The sequence below is a fragment of the Pseudophryne corroboree genome, chromosome 4 (assembly GCF_028390025.1).
Source record: "Pseudophryne corroboree isolate aPseCor3 chromosome 4, aPseCor3.hap2, whole genome shotgun sequence".
In the NCBI taxonomy this organism is placed as follows: Eukaryota; Metazoa; Chordata; class Amphibia; order Anura; family Myobatrachidae; genus Pseudophryne; species Pseudophryne corroboree.
The window spans coordinates 86,902,889-86,927,770 of NC_086447.1; the positions used below are offsets into that span (position 1 = coordinate 86,902,889).

At 47.5% G+C, this 24,882-nt stretch overlaps 1 protein-coding gene across 1 annotated transcript in view; it reads right to left on the bottom strand.

The window, feature by feature from the left end:
* Positions 1-4,331: 4,331 nt before the first annotated feature.
* Positions 4,332-24,882, bottom strand: part of LOC134910843 (adhesion G-protein coupled receptor F1-like) — a 169,462-nt gene continuing 148,911 nt past the window's right edge. Inside the window, exons 15-18 of the mRNA XM_063919227.1 lie at positions 21,329-22,669; positions 17,613-17,651; positions 16,797-16,832; positions 4,332-4,678 (exon numbers count right to left, since the gene is read on the bottom strand). Coding sequence (XP_063775297.1) covers positions 4,607-4,678; positions 16,797-16,832; positions 17,613-17,651; positions 21,329-22,669 — 1,488 coding nt within the window. The 3' untranslated portion in view covers positions 4,332-4,606. The remainder of the gene's footprint in view (positions 4,679-16,796; positions 16,833-17,612; positions 17,652-21,328; positions 22,670-24,882) is intronic.

The following is a 24,882-nucleotide window of genomic DNA, read 5'->3' on the forward strand; positions in this document are numbered from 1 at the left end:
GTGGCTGGGTAAGTGGACAGCAGTGTGCAGCTGTGGACGAGTGTGGACAATTGAATTCTGGCTCCAGGCGACTTGCCCGCTTTCCCTGGAGACTGGGAGGGCCACCCGATTTTCGGGAGCGCCTGGCCATTCTGGAAGGGTAGGCAAGTATGGTTTGTAGGCCTAATTCATGTTTGTACGCAATGGCTGATTATCATGCAACAGAGCGATTTATAGGCAAACTGCACATGTGGCGCTTACAATGAGGTTTGGAAAATGCAGACGTTTCAGGCCGCTTCCAAAGTGTGTATTTGCCGTCAGCTGCCAACTCGTATGTACAAATACATGGCTCCTACATCGCTACTGCTGTGTCCAATCAGCGTAGTCATAAACCAATACTTAGCCCCAATGTTCTTCATTTTTGGCATATAGGTCAAGTGACCAATATGTAAGCAATTGTGATGAGTCCGGTGGGCGTCTCTTTTCATTTCTGGGCGACAGCAACACTTGCTAACATTAGCAGCTCTGTAGCCTAGATGGGACGGTATGCCGTCGGTCACAATACCGACTCCGGCATCCCAATAGGCGGTCATGATCCCGACAGGTATGAGGTACAAAGTATTCCAACCCATCTAACCCTCCATTACTGCAGCCAGGGCCCTAACCTCCCCCCTTAGTGCCTAACTTTAACCTCTCCCTTAGTGCCTAAATTTACCCCTTCTTCCCCAGTGGTGCCTAACCTTTAACCCCCCTCCATACAGCTAAACCCTAACCCACCTGGTTGTCATCTAACTCCCCCTTCTACGCGGGCAGCCAAACGCTAAGCTTCTTGGCTATATAAATGTATCCACATTTATCTTGACGGTTAATAGAATTAACTGTGACTGGCCAGTCAGACTTAATCCCCTGCTGTAATGACTTAATCCCCTGCTGTATTCTCTGTATTGTTTTGCAGTTGAGAACAATAGCTGAAAGGGTTTATGCTAATAAATCATGTTGTGACTAGGCACAGAAAACTACTCAAGATAACCGTGGACCCATCTGTACTTACCTTTGTGATCCTGGCTGTTGAGATTCCAGCGTCGGGATCTTGACCTGTTCTAGATTCAGGTGTCGGTGTTCTGACGGGTGTCTGGACACCGGCGTCGGTATTTTGATTGCTGGGATTCTGATAGCCAGTATCTTGAATATATACCACCTAGAGAATGGCAATTGCATACAAACATGAATAAGGTCCTATGGGGGTCATTCCGACCCAATTGCTCGCTGCAGTTTGTTGCTGCGCAGCGATTGGGTCGGAACTGCGCATGCGCCGCAGTGCGCAGGCGCATGGTAGCTTTCGTTGCCCAGCAATTGCCTCTGAGACAGAGGCGGTCGCTCGGCAGGAGGGCGCTGGACGGCGGCGTTAAGCCACCATTTAGGGGGAGCGGTCCGGCCAACGCAGGTGTGGCCGGACCATTGGGGGGGCGGGCCGCGGCGGCTGCGTGACGCCTCACGCAGCCGCTGTGGCCAGCGGCAGCAACAATTAACTCCCGGCCAGCCGCAGGAGCTGCGCTGGCCGGGAGTTAATCCTCAAATACAAAGGCATTGCCGCAGTGCAATGCGTTTGTATTTGTGTGTGTGTGTGTGTGGGGGGACTAGCCCTGTGCTGCGCGTCCCCCCGCATGTCAGGGAAGATGATCGTAGCTGTGCTAAATTTAGCACAGCTACAATCAACTCGGAATGACCCCCTATGTTGTATCCCATGCCAGCAGCCCAGTGTTACGTGCCAGAAATCTATCAGCACTGTCTCATATGTAAATATATCTAACAGCCGCTGTTCTGATAAATATTTGCGGGGTTGGCTGAGAACAAATTATTTCCTTAGGTCAACATTCATGTGACTGACTTTTTAGGAAGAATAAAGTCTGATTTGGATTTAGACACTGACAGGCAACACGCATGTAGCTAGTAGAACATACAGTATGCAGGGCCGTCTTTACGTATGGGCTCAATGGGCTCTTGCCCAAGGGCCCCAGGGGTAAAAGGGCCCTAGACTGATAGCTGAGGGTCCCCTCTTTCCAGAGGTACCAGATTTTTGAAAATCGGCCCTGGGGAACCAGAGATATCCGACTTCAAAGTAGTGGTCCCCATCCATACCTGTTAATTTTCCTTCCCAGACAGATATCTCGGGTTCTGTCTGATGTAGAGTTTTTCTGAGGACATATTTCAAAAGCTGGGACTCTCCCCTCTTGGTGGACATTAGCAGCTTGTCTCTACTATGCCCAGAACCAGAGATATCAGCCTTCCAGCAGCTGGTCCCTGCTCCAGCTGCACACGCCTAATATGCTGTTTTATATTTTCGTTGGTGGATTGCTCTGGCTCCTGAAGTCTGATCCCCAAGTCCCCAGTATCTCCTGAAAGGTGGGACTTTCTAGTTGATTTTTTCCCATTAAAACTAAGAAATCTGTTTGAAGGAACTGGAGATATCTGCAGTCAAGCAAGCTGCCCTCCCACCAGAAAATGATGAATATTAAGCCCACTCCACTATCGACCCCTTCCTTGCGTATTAGACACCCCCTACCACCCTGGAAGTCATGTACCGGGGCCCCTTCATTCAGCCCAATGTCCCACATTCTACAGTTTAGTGTTCTCCCTAACGCTCTATCTGTGCAGTAAAGGAATAATTAGCAGAAATTATTGCTCCAGGTCCTACATGTTGAGCAGAAGACAGAACACCCCTTCCACCCACGGGACATCAAAGCTACCACTGATACCACCCCCGATCCCTGCTGCTGATGGGTGGTTAGGGGCCCCAGTTCATTGCTGTGCCCAGGGGCCTACACTGCTGTTAAGACGGCTCTGACAGTATGTTGCATGTTCTGTACGTCACCAGAATATTGTGCGCCGTACATTTCTAACATCAGTAATATGTAATATTTCATTCTGTGTCTTTGTGTGGGGATCCTCGGGAAACGCGCACAGACTTAAAATATTGACCAATTGCGTCCGACAGCCCCACTGTCTCCACCTCTGAGTCGGGACCATTGCATGTTTTTGCACTGTGCACGCTTCGGGATTGCGCACATGCTGATATGAATATATGATGGGTAATATGGGGCTTTAATATGGCGTTCTCATGTAGAGTTGTGCATGCGTGTAATCACGTCTGTTTTCAAGTGCGCAGTAATAAGAAACTACTGTAAGGGTATGGGTTAGGGCAGTCCGGCCACAAGATGCATATACTGTAACTCCATATAGGTGAATATACTCATACAATATCATGCCCGCAATCCCACTTGCGACGACCCCACTGTATGCAGAATTTTTTTTAAGTGCAAAAATAAAATCCTTTGTACTGATTTGCCACAATTTCTGCAAATACCCACTAATCTGAGACATTTGGTTTCGATAGATATGAGACAGAGTCTTGCTTGGAAAAGGAAATTAGAAAATTAAAAAAAAAAAGGGTATTTGGTTACTTTTGATCCTCGCGGGGCCCGTGCCTATGGTGATTGCAGACCATCAATGTAAAAATTGTCTTTAATGATCCTCAGATGGCTGCACACAGTGCCAGTTCACCGGATGCAGAAATATTCAGCGTGGTAAATAAGATGATAGGCAATTACATTTGAATAGAAATAAATATAATTGCGGCAGCAGGGGACGTTTTAACAGTAAAGCTGGGAGATGATGTAATCTCCATGTCATCTTCATGATGTCATCTCCAAGACCTGTTCCCGACCAATGAATTTCTTTTAGTCTTCACCCGGCTCAACAAGACATAAGCAAGGTTGTTGACTGAGGCTGCAAGTCCTGTGAAAAGCTCTGATAGCGACCAGGGACTGTCAACCTGGGTTGGACCTTTCAGACATACGCCAGACTTGGGTCAATGAACGTGGGATTAGATTACAGAATTAGATATTAGGGTCCGGATGTAATAAACTCCGAGTTGGTCAGAGATGCTGGTTCCCGGCCGAAGTTAGATGTTTTTTTTTTTAAAGCGACAATCATGTACAAGGCAAAACCATACCCTGTAAATGATTGCCATTTTAAAAAAGTTTGTCCGGGAACCCGCACCTCTGGCCAGCTCGTGCCTCATTAGATCCGGCCCTAGATGTTCAAGGGGCTAATGTAATAGCCTGTGACTTGCAGTCATCGGTGAGATCTCAGAAAGGGGAGGTATTTGATATGCCGGCTGTCGGGATCCTGGCACTCAGCATACCGTCGCCGGGATCCCGACAGTAAGTGTCAGTAATTTAAAAGGCAAAAACAGGTTTTATCTTTTAAATGACATGTTACAGATCCCATAATATCCATAATATCCGGTGCGGACAGTATGGGGGTGCGCGTCTTATAATGCACGTGTTTTTAATGAATTTGCTGTTTATACAGATATAATGTGCAGGACTTTATACATACAGTGGAATAAAGTCATTTGTGTAAACTTATATATGGTTACCAAGGCAGTAACACACTGGCATCCACAAGCGTATGCCCACGTGGCATAGAAACCACGGATCCAGATCTTGGAAGGACAGAACTCGCTTGTGCGTAAGAGATATGTTTGAGTCTCTGGCTCTGGGTCCTCTGGTAAAGCATATAATGTAGTTGGTCATGTTGCAGCATCATTTCCAGTCAATGACCATCACTTCTCTTTCTTTATGGAGGAAGACGTCTTGCTGGAGAGCTCAGAAGCGAGCGTGGTTGTGGAAGTTGGCTGTAAAATAAAATATAGAGGGAGTCCATATTAGGATGAAGCTGATGGCGTAATGCATTATAATTATAAGTGTATAGTATATATTGTATAAAGGTTTCCATATCGTGATGGGCGTTCAGTCATCCTAGGAACCAGCAGACGCCTTATGTTACTGCTGTGCCGCAAAACTCTTCTTTACAATAACAGGCTAAACTGGAGAAGTTGCCTAATCAGCTTCTCGCTATCATTTGTCAGGTGCATTCTATACAATGATAACTAGAATCTGATTGGTTGCTATTGGCAACTTATATAGATTTGATTTATCCCCCCCTAAATCTCCGTTGACCCACCTTAGATCCACCAAACAACGTCCTGTTTTGTCACAGGCAAGCCCCATCAAGGTAGATTCTGAATCCAAGGATCATAGAAACATAGAATTTGTCGGCAGATAAGAACCACTTGGCCCATCTAGTCTGCCCCTTTTTTCTTTTTTTTTTATATTATTTTTATCTCTAACCTTATTTGATCCTTTTTTCTGTGTAAGGATATCCTTGTGTCTATCCCATGCATGTTTAAATTGCTCTACTGTCTTAGCTTCTACCACCTCTGATGGAAGGCTATTCCACTTGTCCACTACCCTTTCTGTGAAATAATTTTTCCGCAAATTTCCCCTGAACCTCCCCCCCTCCAGTCTCAGTGCATGTCCTCGTGTCCTATTGCTTCTCTTCATTTGGAGAATGTTTCCCTCCTGGACTTTGTTAAAACCCTTGATATATTTGAAAGTTTCTATCATGTCCCCCCTTTCCCTTCTCTGCTCCAAACTATACATATTGAGATTTCTTAGTCTTTCTGGGTATGTTTTGTGATGTAGGCCATGCACCATTTTAGTTGCCCTCCTTTGTACAGTTTCTAATGTATTAATATCCTTTTGAAGATATGGCCTCCAGAACTGAATACAGTATTCTTAGTGATGAGCGGGTTCGGTTCCTCGGAATCCGAACCCGCCCGAACTTCACCTTTTTTTTACACGGATCCGAGCGACTCGGATCCTCCCGCCTTGCTCGGTTAACTCGAGTGCGCCCGAACGTCATGATCCCGCTGTCGGATTCTCGCGAAACTCGGATTCTATATAAGGAGCCGCGCGTCGCCGCCATTTTCACACGTGCATTGAGATTGATAGGGAGAGGACGTGGATGGCGTCCTCTCCGTTATAGTAGAACACAGAGTGACTTAGTTAGTTATAAGTGTGGGGAGGATTGGGGATGGGGAGCAGCTGTTAGGGAGTACAGTGCAGGGTTTTGATTATACCACCAGTGAGTTTAATCCTTTGTTTCTCTGCCTGAAAAAAACGCTCCACCATATCTGTGCTCATTCAGTGTGCTGCACTGCTGCATGATATATATCTGTGCTGAGTGCACTGCTCTGCTCACACTGCCTAATTGTGGGGAATGGGGAGCAGTTATAGCAGGAGTACAGTGCACAGTTTTGCTGACAGTGACCACCAGTCCAGTATACGTTTGTCTGCCTGAAAAATACTCCTATGTTTTTTTTCTTCTTCATACTAGTTTAGTCTGCTGACAGTGTCCACCAGGTCCGTTATACAGTATATTATATATATAAGCAGCAGTATGGTAGGCCACGGCTGTACCTACCTCTGTGTCGTCAGTGCACTCGTCGTCCATAAGTAATATAATACTATACTGTCCATCCATCTACATTGTATACCTGTGGTGTTTTTTTTTTCTTCATACTAGTTTAGCAGTCTGCTGACAGTGTTCACCAGGTCCGTTATACAGTATATTATATATATAAGCAGCAGTACGGTAGGCCACGGCTGTACCTACCTCTGTGTCGTCAGTGCACTCGTCGTCCATAAGTAATACAATACTATACTATCCATCCATCTACATTGTATACCTGTGGTGTTTTTTTTTCTTTCTTCATCCTAGTTTAGCCGTCTGCTGACAGTGTCCACCAGGTCCGTTATACAGTATATTATATATATAAGCAGCAGTACGGTAGGCCACGGCTGTACCTACCTCTGTGTAGTCAGTGCACTCGTCGTCCATAAGTAATATAATACTATACTATCCATCCATCTACATTGTATACCTGTGGTGTTTTTTTTTTTTTTCTTCATCCTAGTTTAGCAGTCTGCTGACAGTGTCCACCAGGTCCGTTATACAGTATATTATATATATAAGCAGCAGTACGGTAGGCCACGGCTGTACCTACCTCTGTGTCGTCACTCGTCATCCATAAGTATAAGTAATAATAGTATACTATCCACCCATCTACATTGTATACCTGTGGTGGCTTTTAGTTGTGCGCAAAATATGGAGAACAAAAATGTGGAGGTTAAAAAAATAGGGAAATATCAAGATCCACTTCCACCTCGTGCTGAAGCTGCTGCCACTAGTCATGGCCGAGACGATGAAATGCCATCAACGTCGTCTGCCAAGGCCGATGCCCAATGTCATAGCACAGAGCATGTAAAATCCAAAACACAAAAGATCAGTAAAAAAATTACCCAAAAATCAAAATTAAAAGCATCTGAGGAGAAGCGTAAACTTGCCAATATGCCATTTACGACACGGAGTGGCAAGGAACGGCTGAGGCCCTGGCCTATGTTCATGGCTAGTGGTTCAGCTTCACATGAGGATGGAAGCACTCATCCTCTCGCTAGAAAAAAGAAAAGACTTGCGGCAAAAGCACAGCAAAGAACTGTGCGTTCTTCGAAATCCCAAATCCCAAAGGAGAGTCCAATTGTGTCGGTTGCGATGCCTGACCTTCCCAACACTGGACGGGAAGAGCTTGTGCCTTCCACCATTTGCACGCCCCCTGCAAGTGTTGAAAGGAGCACCCGCAGTCCAGTTCCTGATAGTGAAATTGAAGATGTCAGTGTTGAAGTACACCAGGATGAGGATATGGGTGTTGCTGGCGCTAGGGAGGAAATTGACAAGGAGGATTCTGATGGTGAGGTGGTTTGTTTAAGTCAGGCACCCGGGGAGACACCTGTTGTCCGTGGGAGGAATATGGCCATTGACATGCCTGGTGAAAATACCAAAAAAATCAGCTCTTCAGTGTGGAAGTATTTCAACAGAAATGCGGACAACAGGTGTCAAGCCGTGTGTTGCCTTTGTCAAGCTGTAATAAGTAGGGGTAAGGACGTTAACCACCTCGGAACATCCTCCCTTAAACGTCACCTGCAGCGCATTCATAATAAGTCAGTGACAAGTTCAAAAACTTTGGGCGACAGCGGAAGCAGTCCACTGACCAGTAAATACCTTCCTCTTGTAACCAAGCTCGCGCAAACCACACCACCAACTCCCTCAGTGTCAATTTCCTCCTTACCCAGGAAAGCCAATAGTCCTGCAGGCCATGTCACTGGCAAGTCTGACGAGTCCTCTCCTGCCTGGGATTCCTCCGATGCATCCTTGAGTGTAATGCCTACTGCTGCTGGCGCTGCTGGGAGTCGATCGTCATCCCAGAGGGGAAGTCGGAAGACCACTTGTACTACTTCCAGTAAGCAATTGACTGTCCAACAGTCCTTTGCGAGGAAGATGAAATATCACAGCAGTCATCCTGTTGCAAAGCGGATAACTGAGGCCTTGACAACTATGTTGGTGTTAGACGTGTGTCCGGTATCCGCCGTTAGTTCACAGGGAACTAGACAATTTCTTGAGGTAGTGTGCCCCCGTTACCAAATACCATCTCTAGGCAGGCGATACCGAGAATGTACACGGACGTCAGAAAAAGACTCACCAGTGTCCTAAAAAATGCAGTTGTACCCAATGTCCACTTAACCACGGACATGTGGACAAGTGGAGCAGGGCAGACTCAGGACTACATGACTGTGACAGCCCACTGGGTAGATGTATTGCCTCCCGCTGCAAGAACAGCAGCGGCGGCACCAGTAGCAGCATCTCGCAAACGCCAACTCGTTCCTAGGCAGGCTACGCTTTGTATCACCGCTTTCCAGAATGCGCACACAGCTGAAAACCTCTTACGGCAACTGAGGAAGATCATCGCAGAATGGCTTACCCCAATTGGACTCTCCTGGGGATTTGTGACATCGGACAACGCCAGCAATATTGTGCGTGCATTACATCTGGGCAAATTCCAGCACGTCCCATGTTTTGCACATATCTTGAATTTGGTGGTGCAGAATTATTTAAAAAACGACAGGGGCGTGCAAAAGATGCTGTCGGTGGCCAGAAGAATTGCGGGCCACTTTCGGCGTACAGGCACCGCGTACAGAAGACTGGAGCACCACCAAAAAAACCTGAACCTGCCCTGCCATCATCTGAAGCAAGAGGTGGTAACGAGGTGGAATTCAACCCTCTATATGCTTCAGAGGATGGAGGAGCAGCAAAAGGCCATTCAAGCCTATACATCTGCCCACGATATAGGCAAAGGAGGTGGAATGCACCTGTCTCAAGCGCAGTGGAGAATGATTTCAACGTTGTGCAAGGTTCTGCAACCCTTTGAACTTGCCACACGTGAAGTCAGTTCAGACACTGCCAGCCTGAGTCAGGTCATTCCCATCATCAGGCTTTTGCAGAAGAAGCTGGAGACATTGAAGGAGGAGCTAAAACACAGCGATTCCGCTAGGCATGTGGGACTTGTGGATGGAGCCCTTCATTCGCTTAACCAGGATTCACGTGTGGTCAATCTGTTGAAATCAGAGCACTACATTTTGGCCACCGTGCTCGATCCTAGATTTAAAACCTACGTTGGATCTCTCTTTCCGGCAGACACAAGTCTGCAGAGGTTCAAAGAACTGCTGGTGAGAAAATTGTCAAGTCAAGCGGAACGCGACCCGTCAACATCTCCTCCTTCACATTCTCCCGCAACTGGGGGTGCGAGGAAAAGGCTACGAATTCCGAGCCCACCCGCTGGAGGTGATGCAGGGCAGTCTGGAGCGACTGCTGATGCTGACATCTAGTCCGGACTGAAGGACCTGCCAACTATTACTGACATGTCGTCTACTCTCACTGCATATGATTCTCTCACCATTGAAAGAATGGTGGAGGATTATATGAGTGACCGCATCCAAGTAGGCACGTCAGACAGTCCGTACGTATACTGGCAGGAAAAAGAGGCAATTTGGAGACCCTTGCAGAAACTGGCTTTATTCTACCTAAGTTGCCCTCCCTCCAGTGTGTTCTCCGAAAGAGTGTTTAGTGCCGCCGCTCACCTTGTCAGCAATTGGCGTACGATGTTACTTCCAGAAAATGTGGAGAAGATGATGTTCATTAAAATGAATTATAATCAATTCCTCCATGGAGACATTCACCAGCAGCAATTGCCTCCAGAAAGTACACGGGGATCTGAGATGGTGGATTCCAGTGGGGACGAATTAATAATCTGTGAGGAGGGGGATGTACACAGTGAAAGGGGTGATGAATCGGACGATGATGATGAGGTGGACATCTTGCCTCCGTAGAGCCAGTTTGTGCAAGGAGAGATTGATTGCTTCTTTTTTGGTGGGGGCCCAAACCAACCAGTCATTTCAGTCACAGTCGTGTGGCAGACCCTGTCGCTGAAATGATGGGTTGGTTAAAGTGTGCATGTCCTGTTTATACAACATAAGGGTGGGTGGGAGGGCCCAAGGACAATTCCATCTTGCACCTCTTTTTTCTTTCATTTTTCTTTGCGTCATGTGCTGTTTGGGGAGTATTTTTTGGAAGGGCCATCCTGCGTGACACTCCTAGATGGGCCAGGTGTTTGTGTTGGCCACTAGGGTCGCTTAGCTTAGTCGTCACACAGCTACCTCATTGTGCCTCTTTTTTTCTTTGCGTCATGTGCTGTTTGGGGAGTATTTTTTGGAAGGGCCATCCTGCCTGACACTGCAGTGCCACTCCTAGATGGGCCAGGTGTTTGTGTCGGCCACTAGGGTCGCTTAGCTTACTCACACAGCTACCTCATTGCGCCTCTTTTTTTCTTTGCGTCATGTGCTGTTTGGGGAGTATTTTTTGGAAGGGCCATCCTGCGTGACACTGCAGTGCCACTCCTAGATGGGCCAGGTGTTTGTGTCGGCCACTAGGGTCGCTTAGCTTAGTCGTCACACAGCTACCTCATTGCGCCTCTTTTTTTCTTTGCGTCATGTGCTGTTTGGGGAGTATTTTTGGAAGGGCCATCCTGCCTGACACTGCAGTGCCACTCTTAGATGGGCCAGGTGTTTGTGTCGGCCACTAGGGTCGCTTAGCTTACTCACACAGCTACCTCATTGCGCCTCTTTTTTTCTTTGCGTCATGTGCTGTTTGGGGACTATTTTTTGGAAGGGCCATCCTGCCTGACACTGCAGTGCCACTCCTAGATGGGCCAGGTGTTTGTGTCGGCCAATGGGGTCGCTTAGCTTAGTCGTCACACAGCTACCTCATTGCGCCTCTTTTTTTCTTTGCGTTATGTGCTGTTTGGGGAGTATTTTTTGGAAGGGCCATCCTGCGTGACACTGCAGTGCCACTCCTAGATGGGCCAGGTGTTTGTGTCGGCCACTAGGGTCGCTTAGCTTAGTCGTCACACAGCTACCTCATTGCGCCTCTTTTTTTCTTTGCATCATGTGCTGTTTGGGGAGTATTTTTTGGAAGGGCCATCCTGCCTGACACTGCAGTGCCACTCCGAGATGGGCCAGCGGTTGGTGTCGGCCACTAGGGTCGCTTAGCTTACTCACACAGCTACCTCATTGCGCCTCTTTTTTTCTTTGCGTTATGTGCTTTTTGGGGAGTATTTTTTGGAAGGGCCATCCTGCCTGACACTGCAGTGCCACTCCTAGATGGGCCAGGTGTTTGTGTCGGCCACTAGGGTCGCTTAGCTTAGTCGTCACACAGCTACCTCATTGCGCCTCTTTTTTTCTTTGCGTCATGTGCTGTTTGGGGAGTATTTTTTGGAAGGGCCATCCTGCGTGACACTGCAGTGCCACTCCTAGATGGGCCAGGTGTTCGTGTCGGCCACTAGGGTTGCTTAGCTTACTCACACAGCTACCTCATTGTGCCTCTTTTTTTCTTTGTGTCATGTGCTGTTTGGGGAGTATTTTTTGGAAGGGCCATCCTGCGTGACACTGCAGGGCCACTCCTAGATGGGCCAGGTGTTTGTGTCGCCCACTAGGGTCGCTTAGCTTACTCACACAGCTACCTCATTGCGCCTCTTTTTTTCTTTGCGTCATGTGCTGTTTGGGGAGTATTTTTTGGAAGGGCCATCCTGCGTGACACTGCAGTGCCACTCCTAGATGGGCCAGGTGTTTGTGTCGGCCACTTGTGTCGCTTAGCTTAGCCATCCAGCGACCTCGGTGCAAATTTTAGGACTAAAAATAATATTGTCAGGTGTGAGGTATTCAGAATAGACTGGAAATGAGTGGAAATTATGGTAATTGAGGTTAATAATACTATGGGATCAAAATGACCCCCAAATTCAATGATTTAAGCTGTTTTTTAGGGTTTTTTGAAAAAAACACCCAAATCCAAAACACACCCGAATCCGAGAAAAAAAATTCGGTGAGGTTTTGCCAAAACGCGTTCGAACCCAAAACACGGCCGTGGAACCGAACCCAAAACCAAAACACAAAACCCGAAAAATTTCCGGTGCACATCACTAAGTATTCTAGATGAGGCCGTACCAATGACCTATACAGTGGCATTATTACTTCTTTCTTTCTGCTGCTGATTCCTCTCCCAATGCAGCCAAGCATCTGACTAGCCTTCCTCATTGCCTTGTTACATTGCTTACCTGCCTTTAAGTCATCTGAAATAGTGACTCCTAGATCCTTTTCCTCCTCAGTAGTTTCCAGTATAGTGCCATTAATACATTATTTAGCTTTAGGATTTTTGAGACCCAAGTGCATGATTTTGCATTTTTTGGCATTAAACTGTAATTGCCAGACTCTTGACCATTCCTCTAGTCTACCTAGATCATGGGTGGGGAAACTCCGGCCCGCGGGCCGTATACGGCCCGCAAAGCCGTTTGGTCCGGCCCACTAGCTTGTGTCAGTGAGACACGCTGCCGCTCAGTCCGGCGGCAGCGTGACTCAGCTGTCAGAAGTTGAACAGGGAGGAGAGCGCGGGTGTCGGGTGGGAGCGGCGGCGTGTAGTACTTCAAACCAGCCGCCGGTCCGTGAGCCAATCAGAGCTCGCGGACCGGCAGCCAATCAGGAGCCGCGGCTGCCGGTCCGCGAGCACTGATTGGCTCTCGAACCGGCGGCTGGTTTGAAGTACTACACGCCGCCGCTTTCACCCGACAGCCGCGCTCTCCTCCGTGTCCCACGGTAAGCAGCACGGAGGGGAGGGGGGAGGCCATCTGTCTACCTGGCACTGTGGGGGCATTTGTATACCTAGCACTGTGGGGGCATCTGTCTACCTGGCACTGTGGGGGCATTTGTATACCTGGCACTGTGGGGGCATTTGTATACCTGGCACTGTGGGGGCATCTGTATACCTGGCACTGTGGGGGCATTTGTATACCTGGCACTGTGGGGGCATCTGTATACCTGGCACTGTGGGGGGCATTTGTATACCTGGCACTGTGGGGGCATCTGTATACCTGGCACTGTGGGGGCATCTGTATACCTGGCACTGTGGGGGCATCTGTATACCTGGCACTGTGGGGACATCTGTATACCTGGCACTGTGAGGGGCATTTGTATACCTGGCACTGTGAGGGGCATTTGTATACCTGGCACTGTGGGGGCATTTGTATACCTGGCACTGTGGGGGCAATTGTGGATCTGGCACCGCACTATTGGGGGCATATGTGTATCACGTCCCATTTTAACTGGCCACACCCATTTTTTTGGCACACACACAGTACCTCTAAGGGGCAGACCTACTGGGGGGCAGGGTAATTTTTTAAGTTGAGAATTTTTGTATGGCCCCCGAAGGATTTTATAAATATCCAAATGGCCCTCGGTAGAAAAAAGGTTCCCCACCCCTGACCTAGATCCTCAATCATTTGTTTTACCCCACCTGGTGTGTCTACCCTGTTGCATACCTTTGTGTCATCTGCAAAAAAGCATACTTTCCCTTTAATGCCATTTGCAATGTCACCAATAAAGATATTAAAAAGCACTGGTCCAAGTACAGATCCCTGGGGTACTCCACTGGTAACATTTCCCTCCTGTGAATGCACTCCATTTACCACAACTCTCTGTTTTCTATCCTTCAACCTAGATCTTATCCATTCAATAATCCTAATATCCAATCCCAAACTTTCAAGTTTATTTAGCAGTCTGCGATGTGGAACTGTGTCAAAAGCCTTACTAAAGTCTAGATAAGCTATATCCATGGCTCCACCTTTATCCATCACTTTAGTCACACAGTCAAAAAAGTCAATAAGATTTGTTTGACCTGATCTCCCCCCAGTGAATCCATGCTGTTTGGGATCCAGTAAATTGTTGGATTTGAGATAATCTACAACTCTTTCTTTTAAGAGTGTTTCCATCAATTTCCCTACTACTGATGTATGACTAACTGGTCTGTAGTTGTTTGCCTCTTCCTTGCTTCCACTTTTGTGCAGTGGGACTACGTTTGCTCTTTTCCAGTCCCCTGGAATTACTCCTGTAGCTAATGACTGGTTGAATAATTCTGTCAATGGTGCTACCAGCACCTCTTTAAGTTCTTTTAGTATCCTTGGATGTATCCCATCTGGCCCCATAGATTTGTCCACTTTCAGCTTTGAGAGTTCTGTTAGGAAAAATGTCTTACGGGTAGCGAGGGGGCGAGCTCTGATTGGCTCACGGATCGGCGCTGAATTAAACTGAGACACCCGCCGGAGACTGAGGGGAAGGAGAGGTGCAGGCTGCGCTCTCCTTCCCTCACACAGACAGGACGGCAGCGGCCAGCGGCAGCGGTGAGCAGGGGGGGTGGGGGTGGGGGCATGTTATACCTGGCACTGGGGGATATCTTGCACTGGGGGGGGGGGGGGGGCATTTATATCTGGCACTGGGGGATATCTGGCACTGGGGGATATCTGGCACTGGGGGTGGGGGCATTTCTATCTGGCACGGGGGGGGCATTTATATCTGGCACTGGGGGATATCTGGCACTGGGGGGGCATTTATATCTGGCACTGGGGGATATCTGGCACTGGGAGATATCTGGCACGGGGGGGGGGGCATTTATATCTGGCACTGGGAGATATCGCACTGGGGGGCATTTATATCTGGCACTGGGGGATATCTGGCACTGGGGGGCATTTATATCTGGCACTGGGGGATATCTGGCACTGGGAGATATCTGGCACTGGAGGGGCATTTATATCTGGCACTGGGAGATATCGCACTAGGGGGGAATTTATATCTGGCACTGGGAGATATCTGGCACCGGGGGGGCATTTATATCTGGCACTGGGGGATATCTGGCACTGGGGGGGCATTTATATCTGGCACTGGGGGATATCTGGCACTGGGAGATATCTGGCACTGGGAGGGGGGCATTTATTTCTGGCACTGGGGGATATCTGGCACTGGGAGATATCTGGCACTGGGGGGGGGCATTTATATCTGTCACTGTGGGGGCATTTCTGTATCTGGCACTGGGGGGCAATGTATATCTGGCACTGTGGGGCAATGTGTATCTGGCACAGTGAGGCAATGTGTATCTGGCACTGTGGGGCAATGTGTATCTGGCACTGTGGGGCAATGTGTATCTGGCACTGTGGGGCAATGTGTATCTGGCACAGTGAGGCAATGTGTATCTGGCACTGTGGGGCAATGTGTATCTGGCACTGTGGGGCAATGTATATCTGGCACTGTGGGGCAATGTGTATCTGGAACTATTGGGGTCATACGTGTATCTGCCCCTCCCCCCACATGTGTATCACGCCCCCATTTTCATTGGCCACGCCCCATGTGGCATGTGGTCACACCCATTTTTTTGCACGCGCACACAGTACCCGTAAGACATTTTTTCTACTTGCACCACTGGCGCTCGCCGCTGGTATTGTGGGGATCCTGGAGTCGGTCTCCTGACTGCCGGGATCCCGACAACTGGGATATCATACTGAATCCGTACTTGGAAAGTATGAGAGTATTATGGAGAGCAGTGTCGGACTGGGGCAAGAAGGGCCCACTGGGGAAATGCAGTGGTAGGGGCCCATGCTTAAGGGTGTGGCCAGGCAATAGTGGAGGTGTGTCCAGCCACCACAGAGGCCCAGCTAACCATAAGAGAGTGCATGGGCTGGGCCAAAAGTCCTGTGCAGTATATGGTAACATGTATTATGTATAATTAAAGTGCACTAGGACACAGTCTGGAACCTAATCCCTAGAGGAGGAGGTGGGCCCACAGGCAGTGGGGCCCACCGGTGGTTTCCCCTGTTCCCCTGTGGGCCAGTCCAAGCCTGACGGAGAGAACTGCAGAGGTAGTGTCTTCGTATGCTCTAGAATGATTTTCTTTTCACTGGTGGCTAATTACGCTACAACTGCTGGCATGTGCATAATAAACCCAAGTCAATCATTGGACAGGCTACTGGATCATATTAGCGTTCTCACTGTCAAGCAGCAGCATAGGGGAGGGGCATAATTATTTTTAGAAATCAACACTCAGAGGCTCATTCAAGTGCGGTCGTTAAGCTGCTATTGTACACACATCGGTCAATATTTTCTTATTGTGCATGCATTGCGCACACACAGCGAGTGAACTGCGATGGCGGTTGCAACAAGGGATATGTCGGTCCTCTCATCCTGCTGGGTGGGCATTGGACTTTGCCCGCCCAGCTGTGACATCAGTCTCTGCATCAAGTGTACAGGCGGTTGGTCGGTTGCCCGAACACATGCCCAGATATGGTGATATATCTGCAGATGTATCAGGCATGGGCTGTGCTGCACTGACGACATGCTACAGTATGTCTGTCAAAGACGACGTGCTATGTCACAGACATATCAAGTGTACACACCCGCCAACCAGCTAGCGATATATTGGCCGATATATTGCCAAGTGTGCACCCAGCTTAAGAAGCTGACTTGTTGGTACTTTATCTCTCTCCAATTTATCTCTCTCCAGGCTTTGATACATCTCCCCCTCAGTTTGACTGATTATTGCATTAGCATACGCCGGTAGGTACAATGCGGCGGCCATAGGGAAAAGTGACCACAGAATCATACGAATCAGAATGTGGCCCTCAGTCTGCAATCATACAGGAGACTCACCGAAGATGATGACTTGCTGAAGATCGCTTCCCGCACCTAAATGCAGATTGAACAACAATGACATTGCATCAGTGGTATTAGCGCTATAGGGGCGATCATTGCAGAATGATATGGCAACGTGTGATCAGCTCAGCGCTTAAATCCCAGCACTGGGGAGAGACATCTACATTTGTTCTCCATGTCACTGGACCTATTTATTTTGCCACGGTTGAACATGTATTAACGAGCACCAGTCATTTAGATGGGATACATAGAGAATGGCTGGAACAGCTCCAACTATAGACAGCATTATAGTTGGGGCTGAGATTTGTGGAGATCTCTCCAGTGAGAGGAAGAGGAAGAAATAAAATATACATGGGTCTGTCAGCTAAAAAGTACTGAGTAGCCTAACAAAAAAAAAAAAAAGTGCAAATACTGTAAGTATAATAAAGTAGAAATAAATAGAATAATCATTAGCATTAGTGCATAAGCAAATATGTGGCACACTGAACAATGGGCGCCCATTTTTCCAAACAATTGTGATGACATTTATAAAACCCTTTATCTATAGATGACAATGGCAGTGCCCCTAAAATGCACCCTGACCACCCCAATAGCTTCCTGCACTACATTACAGAACGATGAGCACAGAAGCACCTACTCCGTACTCTCATTCCTCGTACGCCTTCCAGCTGCTGGCGCAAAACATTTCCTCCTCCGCTAATCACTGCACATGTCTTGTCCTAGGAGAGATTTGTGCTGCGTCTTGCTCGGTCTGCACTGCATAAACGGGGCCCCAGTATATTCCTTAGAATCTTGGGAATAAATGAATCTTACCTTTCTCTCTGTGATGCAAGTCAACAAAATAAAGAAGCCCTGCAAAACAGATCATTTGGCGACATATGTTCAGTATGGCGTATATGTACACATACAATAAATATTAGATTGTTACGACACGCAATTCCACAATCACCCGTCTGACTATGTAATCAAAAGATTTTTGCTTCCCATACTTTGATGCATCTTCTATCAGCCTGCATGGATTCAAAGGTTGCTTGAACCAACCAGCCCTCCTCACATTCCTAATGCCCTCTGCCCTCCTCATCTATGTCCCGTATTGCCACACAGGTTTACCCCCCCCCCTCCCAACCGCTCACCACATTGGCATCCATAGCTTCTTCCAAGGCACCAACTTCTCAGTGTGTCACAGGAAAGATGGCGCCGCTGGGACTTTACATGGGGAGAGGGAATTGCTGCGCTGAAACTGTTTTGCATTGCACTGCACTCCCTGCACCCATTATATATACATCCCTTGCTCATGAGCCGGGCCCTCTGCCATCTTGGTTCTTTTCATCCTGCACTGTCCCTGTCACACAGACAGTGGCTTTGATCTTTTCTGTCTGCCCTCCCTCCCAGCGCACGGGGTTATTTCCTGCTTCTGTTACTCTCACTCAACAGTATTATTGTTTCTTTGTTTTATTTTTCGCACCTCAAACTGATAGTTTGCGTACAAGACCGATGGTGGGAGGTCTGCACATGCGTCATTGCACGCAGTGCCCCCTAAGCCACAGCCTGGCAGACAGGCTACTGCTGTTTGTGGGCGGTGATGGGCTGTCACCCGGCAGCGTTCTTGAAGTTGCCCCTGTTTTCCGGGAGTGACAAGGCCAGTATCTGTGTCTTCCGACGCAGATTTACTGGCCTCACCCATGGATCTTTGATGGCCATCTGAGAAACCTGAGGGTTACACCAGCATTTTTCAACTGCTGTGCTGCAGCACACTAATGGCTCATACACAAGAGGTTCTCAAGTGTGCCACCGGAGAAGCCTGTCAGATCATCTTATGATTTCGGGCTTGAGCAGTGTTGGACTCTTCATATCTATGGAAACATAGCTGTTACGACCGCCCAGTGCTGATCACTGCTCATTGTGACAGGCTCTTGACACTCCCACGTCTGAGGCTGCAGAAACTCCTGGCCCTGAGGGAGAGGGACAACTGAGCTCCTGTTTGTTTTATTTATTTCCTGTGGGGACCAATGTGTGTAGTTAACGTGTGGATCAGTGTATTTGATTTATTACTGTGGGGGACAATGCATTTAATTACTGTGGAAGCCAATGTCTTTAATTACTGTGGGGGCCAGAGTTTCTATTTAATTACTGTCGTAGCCAACATGTGTATTTTTTTGCCATTGGGGGCCAATATGTGTGTGTGTATGTGTGTTTTTTTTCCAGTGGGAGACAATATGCATGTGTTTCTTTTTCCCTGTGGGGACCAATATGTGTGTATGTGTGTTTTTTTTCCAGTGGGGGACAATGTGTGTGGTTTTTCTTTTTCCATGGTGGACTGATGGTGTGCCTTGGCTATTTTAAAATCTTGTTAGGTGTGACAAGAAGCATAAAAAGTTGCTAATCACTGGATTACTCAGGCGGTCGATGTTCTTGCAAGTGAAGCGATGGCTGCACCTTTGGACACAGCTGCGGCGCACAGAGCCGGCAGGAGGCTCCTGTGGTATTAGCAGTAGTGGCTGTGGCAACCATGGCAGCTGCTGCTGCTTTGTGTCCATCCTTGCATAAAGCCCTGGGGATTTATACTATACTAGCTGAAGGGCACTACGGCTGCTTGGTGGCGCCATACATATAACAGATTATAATAATCCTTTTCACTTAATAATGCAGTATCTGACAAAAGATAACAGACGTTTCGCCAGTGTCACTATAGTGGTAAAACATAATTATTATTATTATTATTAGTTTTTGAATACAAATTTCATTGTAGAGTAGAACAGTTCTACCTTAAAGTTATACTTAACTCAAAGAACTGTTACTCTTTTATTTGTTTTCATATCCTATTAAAAAACATTCATCTATTCGGAGCGGTCTTGGCGACAGACAGGCTGATCGTGTCACTCATCATCATGCCTGAGAAACACTGGGGTAAATTTACTAAGGTGGGAGATTTTTTAGAACTGGTGATGTTGCCCATAGCAACCAATCAGATTGTATCTATTATCTTCTAGAAGCAGCTAGACAAATGTTAAGTAGAATCTGATTGGTTGCTATGGGCAACATCACCAGTTCTAAAAATCTCCCACCTTAGTAAATTTACCCCACTGTGTTCCATTTAGACACATATGAAAGCATAGGTGTATTTACGATGGGTGCAGGGGGGGGGGGGGGGGTGAGGTGACACCCTACGATTGTTACCGCCATTATGGGGGAGGGAAGAGGCCAGTGATCTCCGTCGGAGGATGGAGATTTCCTGGCTTCTGTAATGGGCGTCTTGCGTTGCACCATGGGTGCCACAAGCCACCCCGTGATGGGTGAGAGATCCGATGCTGCATCCGAGGACACAGGTCAGATCACTACTGCTGCATTACCATACAGCGCTATCACTGCTGCTTCCAAGAAAGTGATAGCAACTCCAACCCCATCTGAATCGGTATCCGTTCACATGGTCGACCATTTTATGGTCGACAGTCATTAGGTCGACATGGACACATGGTCGACACATGAAAGGTCGACACATGAAAAGGTCGACATGAGTTTTTTAACTTTTTTTCTTTTGGGGAACTTTTCCATACTTTACGATCCACGTGGACTACGATTGGACCGGTAATCTGTGCCGAGCGAAGCGGTAGCGGAGCGAAGGCACCATGCCCAAAGCATGGCGAGCGAAGTGAGCCATGCGAGGGGAAGTGGTGCACTAATTGGGGTTCCCAGTCACTTTACGCAAAAAACGATACCAAAAAAAGTTAAAAAACTCATGTCGACCTTTTCATGTGGCGACCATTTTCATGTGTCGACCATGTGTCCATGTCAATGTCGACCAATAGTGGTCGACCTAATGACTGTCGACCATAACATGGTCGACCATTCATACCGGAACCATCTGAATCTGGCCCGGTGTGTGGTGTACACAGGTAGAATAATGACCTCCTGCCTCATCCTCAGCTATGCAATCTTCCCAGTGACATCTACAGGAAGATGGCGCCGCACAGTGAAGACAAAGATTCTGGCACTGTGCTCTTTTGTGTGCATGCACCATCTACCGACTATCACTGGGAAGATGGTGCCACAGAGGACGAGGGACCCACTTGCCGGCACAAGGTATGATGTAGAGGGGCCGGGGCTGCCCACTGCCCCTGTATGTAGGTTACCAGATTGGCTGAGATATAGTCGTTGGATTCGTGATTACGACTAATGTATAATCTTCTGCACTGTTATAATATGGGCACTTGTTATCAGTATAATCTCCGGCGCTGTTATAATTGAGCACTCGCTCCTGTTCTCAGTATAATCACCTGTACTGTTATGATTTATCGCTATCCACTCACACAGCTCTGTTTCAGAATCATACCTCTCTATATAGGCATTAAACTTATCACAACAGCTTCAATCAGCAAATGCTGAAAGGTAAAACATTTCTAAACCACCGTATTATCAGCTGGAGAATTTACATTTCCTTAAATAGTACAGAAAATAAAATTGTCTCCTGCCCTAACTTCTCTCCAAGAAATTTGACCCACTTCACTCTGTCTTCTCTCCTTTGGACTTACCTGAAAAGCGTTCATCCCAGCAAATCCATAGGTGAAAACCTGCTTCGTCAGATAATCAAGATCAGTCAGTAGAGCAAAACCAAAAGACCATGTCAATCCAAAGACTGGTGTCAATACTAGGATAGCTTTCAAGATGCTTTTAGCTGTGTCCCTGTCTTCTGGAAGGCTTGCATCAGAAACAGATGGCCTGGACAACTTGGCGATGACTACCAGCAGTGTAAAGAGGTTAAACACAATGATGGACCCAGCTGGTATAGCGAAGGCATAAATAGCGCCACTTTGTGGATTTAGCCAGCACACGTTGGCATGGCTGTATCTGCCTTTCGGGTAGAAATACAAAAAAGTCCCAGCAGCTATGATCAGGGGGACAAAATAGCCAACAAAGAATGAAAGTGAAATAAAAACTCTCTTTCTCAGGTGGTGGAACAAAAACAAAAGCTGGTGGAGAAGCATCACGCTCTGGGCAAAGGTCCAGAAGAAGAGGGCCAGGTAGAAGAAATGGTTCAAGAAGGTTATGGAGTTGCTGATGAGTTTTTCGACTATAACGGAAGGAAATGCAGATGACAGGAAGCAGACATCGGCACAGAGTAAGGACACTGCAATGTTGACCAGAGAGATGTGCCGAAAGTACGAAATGTTTGTTCTTACTACAGTTCTCCATACAAACCATTCTACCAAGACACAAAGGCAGAGGGAAAGAATGGAAACCGCAAGCCCGACATAGGTAATCTCATCAATTATAGCATAATATTCCACATTAATAGACATGAGCACGGCAAAAGAGGTCAAGTGGTTGCAGCTGCAGTTGGTGGTATTGGTCACCATGCTTGATGTGCAACCAACGTCCGACCATGAGTCTTCAGGGAAGTCCCAGAAAACACAATGCTGAGAGTACCTGTCATCTGTGTTGTTTATCCTGAATGACATTAATATACTGGAGGATGCAGGCCTTCCATCTGATAGCCTTATAGAGGTCGATTGTACAAGACTATTTATTTGCAAGTCATTGAGTTTCTCAGTTTTTCCTGGTAGGAGATCTCCGATTTTAACATCACTTTCTTGAAGCAGTGAAGATATGGTTTGTTGATTTATCGACACTCCCACCCCAAGGTATTTGTCAAATGTCTGTTCGTAGGTTTGGCCGGAACGCCCCTTTTCATAGGAGCTGCCCCTTAAGTAGATGTTTTCTACATCAATTTCAAAGGTTCCGTAGTTGACCTGCAGAAGTTGGCTGAACTGCTCCACAAATTGCAGCACTTTTGAAGCGGGTGGGCTGCTGGGGCTTTTCCAGAGCGGGAAGTAGCAGGGATCTGTGAGGTTACTGGCCACTGTGAGGAAACTCTGCAAGCAAAGCAAGAGAAGCAGTCACTGGGGGCTAACACAGAACAAAAGTGCAAATGTGCAGTAACCAATAGCGACCAACAAGACTAATACTTTAGAATGCTGAGTTGGCGGCATGTATATACAGATTTGTGTGAATCTGACACTTAGTCCACTTGTGAATGTAGTGGTATGATGGGGCAGGGAAGAGGTAATCTAGCCTAGGCTGAGTAGTACAGTAAGGGGTTGTTTGCGTAATTCATTGCAACAGCTGATACATGCAATCTTAATTGTGAGAGCATATATTAGGGCTGATCTTTAGGTGGGAGTAAAGCAAAAAAAGTGAGTAACTTTGTACCTGGACAATCCATGTTACAATGCAAGAGCTGTAAATAATAGAAATTTTAATACCTACCAGTAATTCCTTTTCTCCTAGTCCATAGTGGAAACTGGGATCTTGTACTTTAGTACCATAGGGCATCGATCGGGTTCACTGGAGCCTGGCACTTAAAACAGAATTTAACAAACGTGTTTGAACCAGACCAAGTTGCAGCTTGATACAACTGTAGGCCCGATACACCCCGGGCAGCCGCCCAGGAAGAGCACACCGACCACGTCGAGTGGGCATGAATAGACGCCGGCAAAGGCAGAGCTACCGAAGTATAGGCCTGTTGAATTATCAACCGGAGCCAACGAGCAATAGATTGCTTAGAAGCTGGCTCACCAATCTTGGAGGCATCATAAAGGACAAACAGCGAGTCAAATTTCCGATGACTGGCCATCCTTTTGACATAAACTTTCAGAGCCCTGACCACATCCAAGGACTTTGACCAATGGAAGCATCAGATAACACCGGAACCACAATAGGATGATTCACATGAAAAGCTGACACTACTTTAGGCAAAAACTGAGGATGAGTCCTAAGTTCCGCCCTGTCTTCATGAAAAATCAAATAAGGGCTCTTACAGGATAAGGCCCCTAATTCAGAGACACATCTGGCAGATGCCAATGCCAATAACATTACCGTCTTCCAGGTGAGAAATTTCAACTCCACCCTATGTAAGGGTTCAAACCAATCCGATTGGAGAAAGGACAGAACCACATTGAGGTCCCAAGGTTGCATATGAAGAATACACTTCAGGAAAGTCTGTACTTCTGGTAACATGGCAAGTTGTTTCTGGAAGAAAATAGAGAGCGCCAAAATATGCACTTTGATGGAGCCTAAACGTAGGCCCATATCCATTCCCACTTGCAGGAAAAGTAGAAAACGACCAATTCTAAATTCCATGGTAGAAACCTTTCTAGTTTCACACCAGGAAACTTTTTCCAGATACGATGATAATGTTTCGACGTCACCATCTTCCTGGCCTGGACCATGGTGGAAATAACCTGGGAGGGAAGACCCTTTCTCGCTAGAATCTCCCTCTCAACGTCCAAGCCATCAAATGTAGCTGCTGTAAGTCTGGATAGACGAACGGACCTTGCTGAAGAAGATCGTCTTGGAGTGGCAGAGGCCAGGAATCCTCCAGAGACATGGCCAGGAGGTCCGAGTACCACACCTGTCGAGGCAAATCCAGGGCAATTAGAATTGCCTGAATGCTTTGCCTTCTTATCCTTTTTAGTACCCTTGGGATCAGCGGTAGAGGAGGGAACAGGTACACAAACCGGTACGTCAACAGTGTCGTCAGCGCGTCCCCTGCTACAGCCTGCGGATCCCTCATTCTGGAACAGTAACGGCATAGCTTCTTGCTGAGACTAGAAGCCATCAGATCTATCTGCGGACAGCCCCACCGGCGAACAAACTGTTGAAACACCTGGGGATGTAGGCCCCATTCCCCTGAATGGAGGTCGTGCTTGCTGAGGAAGTCTGCTTCCCAGTTGTCCACTCCTGGAATTAATATGGCTGAGATGGCCCTTGCGTTGGCCTCCGCCCAAAGGAGGATTTTTGATACCTCTCGCATCACCACTCTGCTTCTTGTACCCCCTTGTCGGTTTATGTACGCCACCGCCGTGGCATTGTCCAATTGAACCTGGATCGCCTGACCCTTCAGGAGATATGAGGCTTGTAGAAGAGCATTGTAAATTGCCCTGAGTTCCAGGATGTTTATCGGTAAGGCCGATTCCTGCACTGACAATAACCCTTGGAACTGGGTCCCTTGGGTCAGCACTCCCCAACCCCGGAGGCTGGCATCCATTGTCAGTAGAATCCACAAGTGGATATTGAAACTTCTACC